The following is a 19120-nucleotide window of genomic DNA, read 5'->3' as shown; positions in this document are numbered from 1 at the left end:
CGGAAAACCGGATCGTCCGAGACGGTTCTGGAATCGGAATCGTGATACACGGTTCCAAACCGAAACCGAAACCGTGCTCGGCCGGTTCGGTTACGGTTCAGATTTCTCAAACAGCCGATTCCCGGTTCCGAACCGGAATCGAACCGTGGAACCGGGAACCGGGATGGAACCGTGCCAGAACCGCCTTGGAACCGTGAACCGAAGGTTCCACAGTTAGAACTGTGGAATTGTGGAGATTCTTGTCTAATTGCCCTATTTTTTCTGTTGCTAAGGCAAGTTTGTTGTGTCTCCTTTGTCTATATTTCATGTTTAAATTTCATATGCAGTTAGCTTGTCTATTCTCTATCGTTTTTTAGTTTTCTATTGTATGTGGTGCAGCTATGAAATAACATATACTCCTATAATTAAATTATATTTGTCAATTTTTGAAAACTCTTGAAGGATTATTATTATTATTATTATTATTATTATTATTATTATTATTATTATTATTATTATTATTATTATTATTATTATTATTATTATTATTGGGGAAGAATAACGTGGGATTTTTAACTTAGGAACTCACCGTTAATACATGAGGTCATCAGTGTTTAGAATCTTAGATTATTATTTATTACAAAAGGTTTATTTGCTTGAACCTCTATAATTTTAGGAAGTTTCAAAAGTTTACTTCCAATTTTATTTTATAAAAAAAATAATTTGTATATTAGATTGACAAATAAAATATCTTAATATTGAGACAATTTTGCCTGCCAAGTATATTAGCTAATATTCCAAAAAATCGACATGCTTGAGACCCGAGTAGTTAAATCTTATTTGGAATATGATGCTTTTTTATATTTTTTATATGATATTATTCATATACACATAAACTTCCAATGTTATAACTTAAATGTTATAAGCTCAAGTCATATTTCTTTTATTTCTTTTTTTCTCCAATTACAAGTTGTAAACTAAATTGCCTGAATTTTATTTTAGCATTCAAATGTTGTAATTTGTAAATTTTATTTATAAGAGTTGTAAGGTGTAACTTTGAATTATAAGTTCAATTTAGAAAATAATGTATATGGACTTTATATTTTCTTGTGTCATTTATTTTATTAAAGCAAATTTCATTAGATTTTACACAACAATACATAAAATAATACAAATTACATTAAAAAAAAAACGGACGGTTCTAAAGGTTCGAACCGAAACCGGCGGTTCAGAACCGGAACCACCGGTTCACGGTTCGGAACCGAAACCGTGAGGGTTATTTTTCGGTTCGGTTTCGGTTCCAGTTTTTGAAATCGAGAACCGGCGGGTCCAGTTTCGGTTCGAACCGGGAACCGAACCATGGCCACCTCTACATAGAGTGGGACGAGTCTCATCAAAACCTTATAGAAAAATCCTGCAAAAAAACAAAACAAGCAACAAAAAAAAAAGAATAAACAATCGCAAGAGGATATATAAAAACCTCCTCACCAAACACCGTATTAGAGCCGGTTGTGAAAATCCAAGCAGCTTATCCCATAGAAAACCATTTGTCCGCCATTGAAGAGCTTCATACCTCCATCTACATGTTGCAAACCTCCATAGATGCCAATTTGCAGGCCACAAACCCGTCAACCCCACCACCCATTACTCTGGCTACATATCCACCATTATCGTTTCCCCCAATCCTACATATAACTCACTCCACTTCACTTCTTCCCATTCGCCATCTCAGTCCATCCGAAATCGAAGAGAAAAACGACCGCGAGCTTTGTTACAATTGTGACCAAACCTGGTCCAATACCCATCGATGCCACAACAAATACTTGATTCTGTTCGGCACCGATGATGAGGATAACTTTGGCGATCCTAAATCTCCTTATTTCATGGCTGGAGTTGAAGTTACAGTGAAGAATATCTCAAGCCTTTGCGCCTCTGAACAGCCATCCCCTTCGCCTCATCCTTTTACAGGACTCGATCCACTACCTCCGCTGTCACCGATAGTTCTCCAGCCTCCGTCGTCGCCGCCGCCAACACCTCCACTGCCAATACCACCTCCTCCCACCGAGCCATCTCCAAACGTACCGCCTTCACCTGCAATACCACCACCACCAATAACTCCTCCGGCGAGCCCCCTGCCAATTCCTACCCCACCCAGTCAATCATCACCGTCTTTGACCCACCGTTGCCGCAACAAAAATTTACTCCTTCTAGATTATGGAGACGATGACCTTGATCCACCGGGCAATCCTATTCCGGTAGTTGGTAATGAGATTATTGAGGGTGAAACCCCGCCGTCAACGTTGCCGATAATCTCAATTTATCTACGGCGAGCCAGGGTTTATCTTGACTTGTTCAATCAGCCGTTTGAGATTCATATTCGGCCCTAGTTTAAAAATGAAGAGCCCAACCCAATCGTTATATATTTGGGCCCAATATGAGTAGCCCAAAAGCTTTGATTGTGGCTGCCCATAGCCCAAGTGCACAGGCTCGTCTCTGTCACTTTCTCCAAGTTTATAAAATTGGGGTCCTTCCACTGCCTCAAGTTGTGCCTCCGCTATTAACCACACCACTTCACACCGCGAAATCAAGAAGAATGATCGCGGACTCAGCAGTCGATTTTGGTTGCTCGTTGGTTGTGAGGATGAGATTGTGTCCGATGCTTTTGGACCCAAATTTGCTGCCATTGCGGATGTATTAACCGTGGGCGTCGTCTCTAGCTTTTACCCTTCCATGGTTGTTTTCGCCAGTCAATGAGTTCAGCTATGCAGTGAACCGTCGTCGGATCTGTTGGGCATACCCAACTGATCTGTATCGGTTCTTGAGTTTGCTTGGATTATTTTTGTGTAGGTTTTCAGCTGGGACTTTTGTCGAGCACATGGTGGGCATAGCTTTATCAAGCTTTTAGCTGATTTTCAGGCTTTCAGCCTGAGTTTTTATCAAGCATGTGGTGGACAATTTTTATTTCGGCACTATTTTGTTATGTTTTTGCAATTAGAGGGCCGAATCATCTGCAGTACTCTCATCACCATTTTTTATAGCTTCACCTTGAGGACAAGGTGATTGTGAAGGAGTGGGGAATGATACGCCGAACCCAGTCCACTAGCTTGGCCCTATTATGCTCTAGCCCATTAGCCCATTAGATTTTTATTATCACATATAAATAATGTAATCTGTAAGCTTATTTAGCATGGAATGAATATTTTGGTTGATGTTTATCAAATATCTTTTTTCTCTCTTGATTTCTGGAGTTTGAGCTTGCTTGAAAAGCTCCACCATTGATATAATGGTATCAGACAGTTACAACTATGTGCAGATCCAATAAAACATGAATTCAATACACCTTTCCAAAAATACAAAATGAAGGCTGGACATACGCAAGATACACGTCCCTCACATCATGCACACAATTGGTGCTCTCCTACCTTAATAGTAGAAATAGCAAGACCACCATAACCATGTCAAGTTACAAGGAACAAAAAACTGGCTACTTGAAAGCGCCAAAATTCCTAAGCAAACGATTATCCATCCTCCAAATTTCAACCAATCACCCAACAAGGAAGGAGAAGGAAAATCCATCATCTATTATAAGTCCCAAATTCATCAAGTAAGAAGACATTTAACAATATTGAGATCAAAAGGCTTAAAAAAAAACAATATTTTCAGATAAAAAATAGAATAGTAGTATATCATATAGACCTAAGTGTGAATCTTATATAAAAACTGAGCTATGTCGATTGGGATTTATCTGAAAATTGTTAGAACCGGGTACACGATCGAGATATTACAAAATAAATATTTTGAGATATTACGACTCAAAATAATTGAAAATATTACAAAGTAAATAATTTGAGAAATTACAACTCAAATAATTTAATACAACTGAAATACACTGTATAAATAAATTATACGTATAAACGAAGTCGAGTCGAGATGAATCTCTTCCCGCAAGAAGATTATCGCCCCGGTAGTGCTCTTCGGTTTGGCGTATCTTCCCCAAAGGTAAAACGACTACGTCTCGTCGGATGTAGCACCACAATCCAGCGAGCTCCGGCGAACTTAATAAGGATCGAAAACTGAGCTAGAGGTGGAATGCAGAATGCAGACTATTTTGTGAGTTGTGAGTTGTGAGTTTTCAGAGTGAATTCTAAAGCTCACCACACACCCATATTTATAGGTGTTAAACCGAGTGTGAACGGATCGGCAGTCAACTCCGGCGGCTGCGGTAGGTGGCCGCAATCGTTGAACGCAGAAGTTGAAACAGTCAATTCCGGCGGCTGCGGTAGGTGGCCGCAATCGTTGAACGCAGAAGTTGAAACTGATTTTCCCTCTTCAACATCCAAACTTTGACATACAATATCTCACTCACCGGAAATCGGTTTTGAGACTTCAAGTATATCACGTTGATCTACTCGAGATGTAGATTAACATCCAATTATTATTTTAATTAAATAATAAATATTTAATTAAATAATAATTTTCAGATTTGGCATAAAACCATATTTCCAACAAAAATAAGATTGTTTATAGTAAGAAATTGTGTCTTGCTTGTTTATGTTTCGAAAAGTATTGTTCAATTATTTATTGAATATTCATGACGCTCGTTTCTTTGTTTTGGGCTCTACGCCAAAAACAAGTCACATGTTTGCAAGATTTTCTGCATTTTAGTCAATCATTTCTACATCATATTTATTTTGAAGGAATTTCTATATCAATTGACAATTACTAGTTAAGCTAATTTAGCAAGCTTGTATTTAATTTATTGATGGCGGCTACATGTGGATATAGTCATATAGCTCAATTACAAATCATCAAAATCGTTTTTTTTTTTGAAGTTACAAGAGGTATCTGAATACAATCAATTATGTAACCCGCACGCAGGCGGGATCTCAACACCACTAATAAATAAATTGCACCAAAATTTCTAAATAGAGTTGGTTCTCTTATGGAGTATAATAATTTGCCATTACAACATGATTTTAGCAATTTCAACTATACTTTTAATTTGTTGATTCATATCATGGTCAACTTATTCTTGGACTAGCTTTACTAGGAAAAGAAAGAGATATGTAATACTGGCAAATTAAAAAATGATTGTCATGTAGTATTAAAAGTCATAAATTAAGATAGATGTTGTGATATTAAACAGTTAATTCTTTTAAATAAATAAAAAAACTAAAATAAAAAGAAGTGCAACCCTTGGATTCTGAAGGCTCGAATATACTTTGATTTTCGTTGTGATCTTTTTCGACTTTTAATTTGTTGTTTCAGCCTTCAGGAATGATATTTTGCAATGTGAAGGGATTGTATGAACTGCAATAAAACCTCTATAAGTAAATAATGTCAAGACGGTGAAATTTTATTAATTGAGAAAGATTTTATTATTGATAAATTAACAAATCGCGATCTAGAAAGAGTGTAATGGTATAGATGAGAGACACTAGCCCACGTTGTCTCTCCCACGTTTGGTTGGGTGTTTTTAGAGGTTGGAAATGGATTCAATTAATTGAATCAATTACTTGTTGTTTGGTTTTGGGTAATGAGTTAACCATTATCCTTACTTGAGGGTAATCTAATCACCCAATTTGTTACCCCTCAAAATAGAGGGGAAATAAAAGAAAGAGAATCTCATACTAATTATTCATTTCTATTGTTAAATCAAACACTCAATAAAAGTAATGATTATTGTTACCATTCCACTCCTTTATTTGATTCCATTCCCTTTCCATTCCTCTACTTGAACCAAACGAGCACAGAATTATCGATACTAATTAGTATCGATATTTTTTGCTGCTAAAACAAATATATGTGGACCACCCATTCAATTATGACGACGAATTATATGTGTAAGGAAGTAATCGATCATAGTAATAACGTTAACAACTCTCCCAATATATATACACGATCTTATTTTTGTGGGACTTAATATTTAGCTGAGAAATTAAATATGATCTTATTTTTTGTGGGACATAAAAGCAACTGTTTGCTTAAATGAGAAATTAAATATTACTATGCCAACGATCTTCAATGTTGATGTCGTGGTCTATAAATACAAGTCTGTTATTAGTTCTTTACTAAATGATTCCGACAAAGACTTATTTTTGGTAGATATCATATAGGTAGAAAGAGTTCGATGGTGACAATACATAGAAAGGAAGAAGTGTGTATATATTGAAAAATGTGGCATTACACTTAGAGAGAGTAAGTAGACTTTGATTTAATTCATTAAAATCTAGGTGACATTGTCTTGAATTTCTTAGAGGGAAGGTTGAGCACTGATGTGAAATAACTTTGACTATATTTTCTTCCATGTTTATATTCATCACGATCACTTAGCCCCAATGTCCTATGCACACCTAAATCAATTATTTCTATTAAATTATCCTTACTAGACGTGCATTAAATTGTTTTCCAATAATATACTCATATTTAATGTTATTTGAAGTCGACAATGTTTTTTTTTAGATAGGTAAATAAGATTATAGTAGGGTATTACTTCCATTTGTCGACTAAGAAGAAAAAAAAAATACACGGTTCTCTTCCATTTAATTTGATTACTACCACGCGAAGATCGACGCAAATCCTGAGAGATTTTTCTTCTCTGGTAGAGATCGCAAGTTTGAGTTGGTAGAGAGAGGTCAACGTGCTTTTGTTCTTTAATTAGGGTTAAGATATTTTAAAAATGAAGATAACCGTGTATTTTAATTTCTAGAATAAAAGAGAATAAAAGAATGACATGGATTAAAAAAGAGAATAAAAAAAAATTGACATGGATTAAAAGAAATAGAATTTAAATTACACTGTGACATACGGCGAGCCACGTCACTTTTCTGGTGGCCGGAAAAGAGATGCGAGATATATTTGATAAAACCCTGGTACTTTGACGGTTTAGAAAGCATTTTGAAAGTTTCAGGATATTTTTTGATGAAACGGGTATAGTTCAAGGTTTAATATACTCCCTCCGTCCCCAAAATAAGTTCCTCTTTGGGGACGGCACGAGTTTTAAGGAAAAATGGTAAAGTGTATTGATAGTGGAGAAAAATATGTTATGATTAGTATTGAGAGTGGTGAAAAGGTGAAAAAATGTTATAATTAGTATTGAGAGTGGTGAAAAGTGTAAAGTATGAATAAATAAAGTATTATTAGTGGTGGGGTAGTTGTCCACAAATGGAAAGAAAGAAAGAGGAACTTATTTGGGGACGTCCCAAAAAGGAAAAATAAGAACTTATTTCAGGGACGGAGGGAGTAATATTTACCATTTTCTTAATATATGTGAAAATGCTAAGAGAATATAATTTTGGAACGTGTAAGTAGAAGATATAGATTGAGGCGTGTCACTACACAATAGCCAAAGACGTCAGTTTCTGTAATTGATGTGAACTTTATATGAATGAATTTCCACATTTCAGCTCTCAATTTTTCTCCCATAACTCAATATACGTCTATTACTATTGTAAAAATACCATATTTCAATCCTCATTTTTTCTCCCATAACTCAATATACATCTATTACTACTGTAGATATGTGTAAACTTTATATGAATGAAGACCACATTTCAGCTCTCAATTTTTATCTCTTAACTCAATATACATCTATTACTGTTGTAAATATGTGTATTTACAATATCAAGAAATTTATTTTTTTCCGCGAGTCCTTTTTTGTAGTACGAACTGGGTTCTGGTCCGTTCGCCTGACCCATAGTTACTCAAAAACGGGCTGCCGGAATATCCGTTGCGCCGCTCTTCCTCCACACTTAATCAGCATTTCCAAGCCGAGCAATCTCAGTTATTGACCCCAAGCAATAAACATCCCGGACGCAGAGTCTAATACAAAATGAATTCTTTATCATTTTTGTATTGAAACACATTATTTAAATCTTCCATCTCAAAGCTCAAAGAATTTAGGGTGTGAAACTATCTTCAACAGCTGTCGCCAAAGATATCGTGCATGTAAATGGAGAGGTTGGATAATGCCAAATTATTGGATATGGTAAGTCATGTGTCAAGAATGACAACTAAAGCATGGGGCTTGGTAGTTGCCATTAATAACCCAATCCTATCTACTATATCTTACCCATTCCCTCATTCTCTCTTTCATATCATTACCCATTCACCCTCACAACACACACTTAAGAGGAAAAAAGAGTATGAAAAAATAAAACAAGAACTCTCGTGTTACGAATAGTGCAGTTGTGATCGTAATGGAGCACGGCGATAACCAAGAAACCCCTTGTTTCCTTCCCGTCATTGCGCGATTGGATCGCCTTGATCGCCTTGTAATGCTCACTCTCCCTCTCTCTCTTCGTTTAGTTTGGATGTCTTAAACTATTTATGAAAGAGTTGCGATGTTGTTCATGAAAAACTAATGCAGATTCAGCTTGTAGAGGAGAAGCGTAGCATCTCAAAAACTGATCGTGCATGTGTAGCTGAAAGCAAAAATGAGTGCAAGACTCTATCCTCAGCTCTAGAGGAGGTCCATCACAAGGGCACGCTTATGGAGAGGCTCGCCCTCCTCGAGAAACGAGTACTAGAGGTCGTTTTGTGTTTCAATCTCGTATGAATATGCATGTACTGATGAAACGAAACACGAGATGGTTTACTTACGGATCAGTTGTCCCTGCAGTTGAGTCTGGAGATCAATGAAGGGAACACCACGTCGAGATCAAGCTCGACCTCTTCGACACTTCAAGGTTCGGAGATGGTAGGTGAGAATGATTCTGAACTCAAACACAAGAGTGAGAATGGAGATGCAATCAATAAACAACAAATGAGAGATCCCTCCACAATCCAAGCACAAGTAAGAAGATTCGTTACCTGTTTATGCTGCAGCTTGACTGATACTGCAGTTGAATTTCATTGTCGCGCTCGACTTTGCAGGAAAAAGCTTCTCCTGCAGATGAGGTTGTGAAAGAAAGAGCAGCAAGAAGCAGAAGACAGAAAACAAAATCACAGAAGAAGTGGCCATGGCTGTTCAGACATCCATGTTGACCATTTACATTCTGAAATCGAATGCAATAATCCATACACTTGCATATGTGTGAGTATATGTCGAAATTCATCGACAATGTTTGTAAGCCAAATATTGACAATAAACTGCAGCTTTTATAAACCTCTCTGTTGAGGACTCCACAAAAACTACAAAACCAGCAGCATACTGCATCAGAACTCAAAAGAAAAAAGCAACACCAAATTACAGCTGATCAATACATATCTACTTCCATCAGATTCATCGACAACATAAACCTGTACCCAGAAACTGAAGATCACGACTTTGTTAGAGACTATATCGAAAGGCTGCAAAACCAGCTTTGCATTAGCAGTAGAGGGACCTGATAAAAGGCACCTAATATATATATAGTCTGTTAACTATATTAACCCCAACCAAATTCGAATCTCAGAGGCTGATTTCCTATGCGTCATGTCAAAGTACCTTTAGCACAACTTCTATTCGATTTAGACAACATATCATGTCTGACTTACACATAGCGGACATGGCGGGTCCTGGCTATCTTCGTGGCGTGTTTTCTGTTCCAGGCATTCCGCGTGATAGACATGGCCGCAAACTAGAACTGCCACAACAGAGAGATCCGTTGATGAAGAATTCTCGAAAATGAAGGGATGCTTCCTCAGACGCTTCTGGCATATCCTGCATTCCATCTTCCTTACATCTCCAGATATTGAATTCTCCCCCAATGAACTTGACCTTATCCTCTCAGGTTTTTGAAATATCCTGCTCCCTGAAATTCAACCCGTAAAAATGAGGAGACGAGTTTAAGGTGAGACCAAAAACTGCATAAATATCTTTGAAAGCGACTTTATCGAATATTTCCATACATGACAGTTCGGATTAACTCCGGAAAGCAGATTTGTAGATGATGAATATATATTACCTCTATACTGGAAGGCTGAGAGATCTTTACTTTCCGGTTTGAAGGACAGCTTAGTATCATAGACAGGAGAACCTTTCCAATTAGAAGGAGATGCGTCGGAATAGTTACTAGAGCTTCGTCTAGAATAATGGCGACCAAAGGGATGGCGAGAGTGCCTCAGCAATATTCTATGGCTGGAACCATGATTCTGATGATGAGGTGATTCGCGACCTGGTGATCTCTTAACAGAACTATCCGGAGCATCCATGAGTAGCGCCTGTGATGCATTGCTTTCAACTTGGTCAAAAGGTCTCTGGAACACAATTATATCTTAAATTCTGAATATACAAATGAGAGAGGGGGAGAGGGATGAGCCAAAAGTGACGATGATGGACTAACCTGTTTGGACTGCAGATCCACGTGAGGTGCATGTGGTATGATGTCTGAAATTGACAGCTGATAGTGATTAGAGAGATGATACAGCCAGAACTTCAGTAGTGAATAAAATGCAAAGTCGGTTAGCGACTCTTTAATAAAAAACTTTAATGCGATTGGAAACTACCGATTCTAGTTGACAGAGCTGGCATAAAATCGAGGTGATTGAACTGGTGAAACAAGATAAAATAACACAAACTTCATGATAATCACTCTACTGCATGCGGATCATGGCAAATTGCAGTTGCCTAGGGTCAAAAGTTGTTCTTTTCCAGAAAGAGTGGGAAAACACGATCATTTCTAGATTTTAGATACACTATAATGTTTGCACACAAACAAACATATGCACTTGACAAAAATCTGGATCATCGTGAACATGAACACCTGGAAATAGAACTTGAAAATAGGTTTTGCTAGCAAAATAAGGATCAAAATAGAAGGCCGTATCTAAGTTTGCACCAAGCTGGTTTCATGAAAAGCATTTGGCAATGCCAGCAAATGAGTTCTGACTTATCTCTTATTATGCACAGATGATTACATCAGGCAAAGGGGGTGTTTGGCTGAGCTATAAGCTCCTTAAAACAGCTTATAAGCTCTTCAAAAGTGTGTGGCAAAATAAACTCCTAAACAACTTATAAGTTGTCAAAATAAGTTGTTGGAGCTTATAAACTCCCCAAAAAATAAGTTTCTCAACACCAACTTATTTTTTAAGTAGGTGGAATACTGATGAGACAAAATTACCCTTAAAATCCAAAGCCATGTAAAATTTATGGCCAAAGATCAGAAAAAAGCATATGGATGCATGACATTTGTGACAAAACCAGAATATGCAAGCCATGGATGAAGCACTCTCAAAATTCAAAATCAATCATATAGATTATGGGTTAAAAGTATAAATTAGTGATGCCATGTCCAGAATAAAAATGGGCGAAAGACTTTAAACTGGAGATGGAACATTGATAATCAACTGATGGGATAAACACAAGTTCGTGGAAACTAAAGTCAAGTATACCATAATTCTATTGTTCACATAATAATTATCACTCACTGAGGTGCTGACATATGCCTCGTTTTCATAACAAAAATGTGTATATCAGTTAAGGGAATAGAGATTTAGAGACTACCTTTGGTAGCAAAAAGGTTGTAACTATCGGTCACACCTACTTTTCAACCCAAAGCATAAATCCACAAATAAATAATCAGACTCCTACATTTTATCAATTCATTCATGATGCATATAACCAACACTTTTATGATGATGCTATATGTCCTATTTGTGCCAGTAAACGGAAGTGCATTGGTATTATTTAATACTAGAAGAAATCAAAATCCCAAAATTGAGAGTCTATCGAAGTATATATAAGAGAATGCAACTCTTCTTTGTGCAAAACATTGACTCGAGTGCGCCCATGAACTGTTCCTACTGAGTCATCCCCACAAAGCGTCATCTCCACTTTTTACTAATGTTCAACAAACATATTCCATCATCTTTAAAACTTATGCAACACACTCCTAAATTTACTCAAGAACTGTACAAAAAACCTTCGTGTTACCGAAAATATTAAAAAACTTGAAGCCATCAAATGGAAAACAAAGCCAATTAGCCAGCCTAATCACACACACGGCTCAACTACATACAGTCAAATTTCGTAAAAGCATAAAAGGAAGCGTAGCATAATCTCATGCATCAATGGCGTCGATTTAAACCTAGCGCAATCACTAAACAACTAGAATCAACAAGTTAAAACCGTTCCCGGAAAAAAAAGAACAACAAAAATGGCGGATTGATTCATTTGTTGATCACAAAATAAAGTATTCCGCTTCAAAAGCAACCGCATTACAACATTAGGAAAATTAAGCGCGGAAGGCCACCACGGAGTGATCATCCGATGACACGAAGAAAAACAATAAATTACCCAAAACACCGAGAAACGATCATATCACAATTCCGATATCAAAAACGAAAAAGATGGAGTTTTGCACTAAAATCAGCCATAAAAAGAATTTACCTGGATGTGATGGTGCTTTATTTTTATCAGCCCTTCTTTTTCTTTTCCCCATTATCTTATATATATGTAATTTCCAAAAAAAATAGTACCAATATAGTAATAAATAAATGTGAGCAAAGATTGGGAGGCAGAAAAGCTTGAGGGTTTAGGGTGATTGATGGTTTAAGGGGAAATGGGGGTGAAAGGTGCCGCGAAGATAGAGCAGCGAGGAGCGGAGGTGCCAATCAAGAAAATCTAGTAAAGAAGAGAGAGAGAAAGCACTTGGCAGTTCAATAGCGATGGAAAAATGAGACGAAACGGTAATTTGGGGTTTTCTTTTTCTTTTTCTTTTTAACCGGTGATATTTCTATGATAAAATATTATCCTTCTCCAAATTTCATTTTCATTTTTAGTACTAGTATATACATATATAAAGAATTTGATTTCCCTAAAAAAAAAGCATTTGATAGTATTTTTTATTAAAAGAATCTTGTAAACGTCTCTATATATTCTACAAGACTACAATGAGTACAATCTATATCACAAGAGAATCTTAAAAGTTGGTCCTAAATTAAAATAATTAAAATCTCATAAGATCTTCGTAAATAGAACTATAGGAGTACTTTTTTTGTCTAACAATTTTTTTTTTTTTCATTTTAGAATATTTATAAAAATTAATCTTTTTCTATTTTTAAATAATACCCTATAATTTATAATCTTCTATACATATATTTATTTATCTTTCTACCATATGATAAAAGTTTTTCTTCACTCTCAATATAATTAATTGCCATTATTAACATTATCTTTTAAGTATGATCTTTTCTTTTTCTTCTTTTTTGACTTGGGGGAGTTGGGGAGGGGGAACAATTGGGTTTGAAGCCGGGACCTCACTGTTCACACACAGAAGGTCGCACCGCTTAATGTCCCCTTAGGGACAAGTATGATCTTTTCTCTACTCACAATTCGCAATACACTCAACTATTTTTCTTATTGTTATATTCTAAGACTATTTTGTGGATGAATAAAGTTTATGCCCTAAGATCTTTGATGTTTGTATGACAATGTCTCAATTTTAAAATATAGGCGATTTTTGTATTAGTCATACAAAATAGTGAAAATTAATAGTTGTTACTTTCAAAAAATTATACTCTCTCCGTCCCCCAAAATTATGCATATCTTTCATTTTTGGTACGTCCCCCAAAATTATGAATACCATATTTTTAGATACTTACCCCACATATAATACTTACAATTTTACTCTTTTAACTTATACTATTTAATCATAATCTACTTAACAATACGTCAATACTCTCAATGTGATACTCTTTTTCCACTATCATTATTACAAACAACTTTTTATTAAAACTCGTGTCAGAGTCAGCCATGCATAATTTTGGCGGACGGAGGGAGTAGCTAAAATTAAGTGTTTTGGACAGAATTACCTTTGCATCTCTTTTACATAAAAAAACACAGTCCATCTATTTTTTTTCCTTACTTTCATGCTTCCTATCTCTCTAATATCCTAGTTTCTTTGTCGCGCCTCCACATTCTGAGGTCATAATCATCATGTCACGCCGTTAAAACCTTTACTCCGATGCACCGCCGCCGATATACTAGCATATACTCCATTCAGTTTCAAAATCTCACTCTCGCTTCTCTCTCTCTCCCTCTGATTTTCTTCGTCGCTGCTGTCAACATCATCTTCTTCATAATCCAGTGAAATATGAATTCTAGGAGTTACAGGATTTCAAAATCTACGAAAATTATGAGTGCAAATCCATATCTAAGAAAATCTTAAACGAAATGATACGAATTTATACCATTTATTCTAACATCTGTCATGTCACCCAAAGGAATGGAAGGGGGCCAATGCAGTCATTAGTCCCATCAATGTTGTTTGTACCAAGATCTATCGAGGCAAGGACTAGTACGATTGGTGTAAATGGAGCCATTAGCACCATTTGTGCCAACCATCCCAAGATCTATACTGCATATATGAGGAATGAGTGGAATTTGTTCCATCCATGCCAAGTGCGTAGGATTGACAAGAAGAAAACAATTTCCACCATTTCCCAATTCTACCGTCGCCCCTGCTCGACGCCTTCTTCCAGCGCAAGAAAGTGAAGAAAATGATGAAAAATGATAATTTTGTTTAGAGATTTAGTTAGATTTTGTAACAGTTGTAACATTTCGCGTTGATTTGATTATACGATTTTTAATTGTGTTATTTGAAAAATGAAGAAAATGTTGATTCAAATTTTGTTTATTAATAATACATGGATCGTTGGAACAAATATAATGGTTTTATTGCGCCATTTTTTGTTGGAATAATAGTATGAAATGACATATTTGTGCCAACACTATCGTGAAAGACCTTAACACCAATGGTACAAATAGATTCTTTCGTACCATTCGCCAAGGTGTTGACGTGACAGAAATTTGAAATAATATAGAATAACTGACAGAAGTTTAAAATTATACAAATTTGAAACAACATTTTGTGTATCTTCTTCATTTTACAATAAATCCAACTACAAAGAAGTACAAATATCACAAAATAACATAAACGTAACAAAATATCGCAACTCTAATCCACAATGATCTGAAATGGATACCAATGGGGATCGCCATTAAATCCATGTTCTCGGCACTAGCACCTATTATGGGTCGTGCTAATGGCCGCATTGACTGGCTTACACGACAAATCTTGAAACGGGTGATACAAATTCGTTCCAAATCTTCTTAAATCTGCATTTATATCTCATAAGTTAACCCTCGCATCTTGAACTCCTATAACTCATAAATATCGGAGAACGGAAGCATATCTAGAGAAGAGAATGTTGAGGGTGAAAACAGAGAAAGGTCGCAGAGAGAGAGAAAGAGAGCAGCTCGGCGACGGGAAGATTAGAGCTTTAGAGCTTAGAGTCGTAACAGAGCAACTAGGGTTTAAGAGGATAGTGAAAGAGAGAGAGAGTCCATGTTTTTGTACGAATAGGAAAAGAGATATATAATTCCGTAAAAAACAATAAAAGTTGACTACATTTTGTTGAAATAATGTTGGGTTGACAACTATTGATTTTCACTATCCCAGTGGATATTTTGTATTATTAATACTTTAAAATATCTAGATTTTAATATATAATTCTCAAATATTAATCATTTTGACATTAAAGCTCTAAGATCTTAGATGTTTCTATGAAAATGTCTCAATTTTAAAGTATTTATATTTAATTCTCAAACATTAACTATCTTATCAATACCATTAATTTAACACACACACACACACCACTTCACATGTCTCGTTCCAAAATCGACACATTTTCTATTACTCCCTTCATTCCAATGATCTTGAGGCGTGACTTTTGGACACGAAATTTAAAGAGCAAGTGTTTAGTGTTTTAAGTGTGTTTCTATTTTAGTGGATGAGTGATTATATGCATAATTAGTTATTTTCAAATAATTTTGAGGCTAAATTTATTTTTTAATAATCTAATTATTTTTTAAAATTTAATTAATTTTTTTACATTAATTTTGGAAAATTATTTGTAATTAAAGATATCAAATGATTCACACTACATTTTGAAAAAGTTAAAGATGTTCAATGGCCACGGCCACCGCATCCTCGTCGCCCCTGTTCTATCTCTATTCACGATAGACACACACAGAGACCATATCATGTCAATGCATTTTCTATCGTTTTCGGTGAAGAGCGCTGCAATGAACCCCCACGACGTGCCCCTCACCTCCATCTCACTCGCACCCTCTCTTCTCTCTTTTCTTTTCTCCGACTAGATGACAACGGCGGGCCACTGCCGTCTCATCCCTAGCAGCGCGACCATCACCGCCGCCCCCTTGAATCCTAGATCCCCAAAATTGCCACAGCTGTCTATTGTTTCTTATCCGGCAAACTAACACTCCTCTCTGGCCGAATCCTTCATCCCTCAAATCGATAAATCTCAACACCGAAATTGAAGCTCAAATCGATAGATCTCAGCGTCGTCGCCCTCTTGTCTCCCTTAAGTAACCCTGCCTCCCTCAAGTAACTGTTGCCGCCCTCTTGCATCCCTCAAGCAATCATTGTCGTCCTTTATCCTCTTTTCCATCGGGAAGGCAGAGCGAGTAATGGGTTAGAGAAGGAGAGTGAAAAAGTAAAATAGACGATACTTAAGAAAAAATAAAGGATGCAATTATTTTTTTTAGTTAGGGGTGTAAAATTATCTCATTTTTGCCAAAAATGAAACAACTCAAATTCATCAGAACAACTCGTAAAAGAACACGCCTCAAGATCGTTGAAACAGAGAGCATAATAAAAAAGAATTCCAAAAAAGTATAATTTCCATTGTGAATCAAATCATTTACCCCTCTCATCTTCATCATTTGATAGTATGGTCGTTTATCTTATCATCCCTCATTTTATTAAAATTAAAATGTTAATTTACTGAACTTGGTCCTATTTTGTGTTTTTGCTGAATAAATTGTGGAGTTCTTTTTTTTTTTAATTCTTTTATTCAAACATCAAAATCTACAATAGCTAGCGAATAATAAATTTTGAATTTTATTAAGAGAATCAATGATTATTTCTCATTTCTTCGTGTAGTGACTCGAATTACTAACTTAAAAGTTGGAGGGATAAGATTTTTATTTTTTTATTTTTGATAATTTAACAGTATTAAATAAAAAAATTTAAAGCCCGCGCCATAGAGAACTGGAACCCAAGACCTTTGGTCTTAGGCATTAACCCCTTATCGCTTGGCCAACACACGTACACTACATCAAACACAATTATTAGTTCTACACATATGTGCAATAAAAGCAACAAAACCTTATAGAAAGAGTGAGAAAATCCCTCTATCCTCATTTTGGATGAGGAGTACGCCTGTCTCTTCTCTATCATCCCTCTCAAGGCATGAACATGGTCCAAATATTTCCTGGCTAATAGAATAAAGAAAACTAGAGTTAAAAAATATTAAAAAGTGTAAAGAATAAATGTATATATATTTATTCTTTAACTGAGGAGTTGTTTATTTGTTTGTGTTGGAGAGTGTGTCTACAAAACTCAACAATTGAAGGACTTATCTGCAAATTAATAAAGATAAGTGAAAGAACTTACTTGCTATTCTTTATTAGTCTATAAAGTGTAGTTATCAATATCTCAATAGTTAGGGGGTTTAGTACAAATTGAGAGAGAGAAAGGGAGAGAGCAATTAGCAACGTCGTTGTTGAGCTTGAAGCTCTTGATTGTATCTGTATTCTCAATATTCTTGATAGTGAAATGATCTAGAGATCCCCTCCGTGGATGTAGGCAATGTTTATATACCATTTACTTTAATGAATTTTAATATATATATATATATATATATATATATGTATGTATAATATATAATAACAATACCAGATGTCATAAATAGTAACTTTCGTTTTCAGCCCAATCAATAATTTCCAGATCTGAAAATTATGTTTTTATTATTGTATTATCTATTAATCTATTAATAATTATAGGAGAAGATTGAGATAATTAAAGAGGAAATAAAGGTAGGCATTGTTTGTGGAAAATGCAAATTATAGGAGAAGATTGAGATAATTAATAAGGAAAAAAATGTAGAAGAACATATAGAGATTATCAGTTTCAGAAAGCTAGCAAAATGGTTGTGCTATATACAGTGGTGAACTGGTAGTTATTTAATGACTTTCCAACCATTTCGCTGATTATCAGCTGAATATAGCATTACAAATACTCCATCCGTCCCACGAATCTTGACACGTTTGGTTTCGGCACATGAATTAAGGAATTATAGATTAATGTTTTAAGTGTGTAGATAATAAAGTAAAAAAAGTGATAAAGTATGAGAGAGAAGGTAATAAAAGTAATAAAGTAGGAGAGAAAATATAATAATTATCACCTTATTTGAAAATATGTCAAAATTCGTGGGACGGCCCAAAAAAGAATACATGTCAAAATTTGTGGGACGGAGGAAGTATTGTTAATATATTATAATATTTGCATAACCGAGCGTGTAATATTTTGATGAAATAATATTATATATATTATAATGGCCAAGAGTCCCAGCAAAGAAAAAGCTTCGTCCAATCATTCATCCTCAACAACTAACAATATGTATTGTAGTTACACGTTCCACAATTTAATATAGCTCACGTGTAATATTACATCAGCTTAATATATGCCTCAATTAGTGAGCTCAATTAGAGGATAGGAATAACCGAAACTTCATTATAAATATTTGTTTCATGCGAAACAAATTTACTCATTCTTTTCTTCTCCAATACTTGCACCATATTTTTATTCACTATTTTACATAGGGATGACAATTTACCCGCGGGTAACGGATATCCGCGAAAACCCAAACCTATTAGGGTAGGTTTGAGAGGCATTTGATATCCACGGATAGTTTCGTAGTTGCAATTCACTATCCATTTAGTTCGTGGGTATGAGTTTGGATACTTACTATCCATACCTGCGAAACCCGTTTACTCGCGAAAAATATCCGCGAAAATACCCGTCAAATTATCTGTGAAATACCTGTCAAATACCCACAAAAAAATCCTTAAAACATGGGCTTTGAATATACATTTGAGAAATGGGCCAGCATATCATATCTTAAAAAAAGGCCCTAACAGAATCTAAACCTAAGGCCCAAACACTAATTCAGCCATAGAAATTTTATATTTTAGTTGATGAATTTGGATTTAAACTTTGTTATTTGTGGATTTCAACATGGATGAAGGAGGATTTGAACTATGTTATTTGTGTTGATTTTTTTTTTTGTATTAAATTTGTTATAAATTTACATTTAAATTCTGTTTCGCGGGTATCCGATGGATAGTGGATGG

General features: G+C 35.5%; 2 protein-coding genes across 4 annotated transcripts; one reads left to right on the top strand and one right to left on the bottom strand.

Moving 5' to 3' along the window:
- The first annotated feature begins 7411 nt into the window (after positions 1 to 7411).
- On the top strand, positions 7412 to 9085 carry LOC130988221 (uncharacterized). 2 transcript variants are annotated; one of them, XM_057912006.1, is made up of 4 exons: positions 7412 to 8252; positions 8354 to 8509; positions 8600 to 8773; positions 8854 to 9085. In XM_057912006.1, exons 1-4 carry the CDS (start codon positions 8178 to 8180, stop codon positions 8962 to 8964), a joined length of 516 nt encoding a protein of 171 aa, XP_057767989.1. In that variant the 5' UTR covers positions 7412 to 8177; the 3' UTR covers positions 8965 to 9085. The 2 variants fall into 2 exon arrangements, with proteins under 2 accessions (XP_057767989.1, XP_057767988.1); XM_057912005.1 differs by having other exon boundaries at positions 7417 to 8252; positions 8348 to 8509.
- LOC130988219 (uncharacterized) lies at positions 9059 to 12611 on the bottom strand. Of its 2 annotated transcripts, none has more exons than XM_057912004.1 (4): positions 12290 to 12611; positions 10245 to 10288; positions 9867 to 10122; positions 9059 to 9713 (listed from the first exon to the last, which is right to left on the bottom strand). In XM_057912004.1, the coding sequence occupies exons 1-4, from the start codon at positions 12339 to 12341 to the stop codon at positions 9442 to 9444; spliced, it is 624 nt and encodes a 207-aa protein (XP_057767987.1). In that variant the 5' UTR covers positions 12342 to 12611; the 3' UTR covers positions 9059 to 9441. The 2 variants fall into 2 exon arrangements, with proteins under 2 accessions (XP_057767987.1, XP_057767986.1); XM_057912003.1 differs by having other exon boundaries at positions 9867 to 10158; positions 12290 to 12599.
- Positions 12612 to 19120: the final 6509 nt, after the last annotated feature.

This window comes from Salvia miltiorrhiza, chromosome 6 (genome assembly GCF_028751815.1).
Source record: "Salvia miltiorrhiza cultivar Shanhuang (shh) chromosome 6, IMPLAD_Smil_shh, whole genome shotgun sequence".
NCBI lineage: Eukaryota > Viridiplantae > Streptophyta > Magnoliopsida > Lamiales > Lamiaceae > Salvia > Salvia miltiorrhiza.
This window is presented reverse-complemented; position numbering and strand designations above follow the sequence as displayed.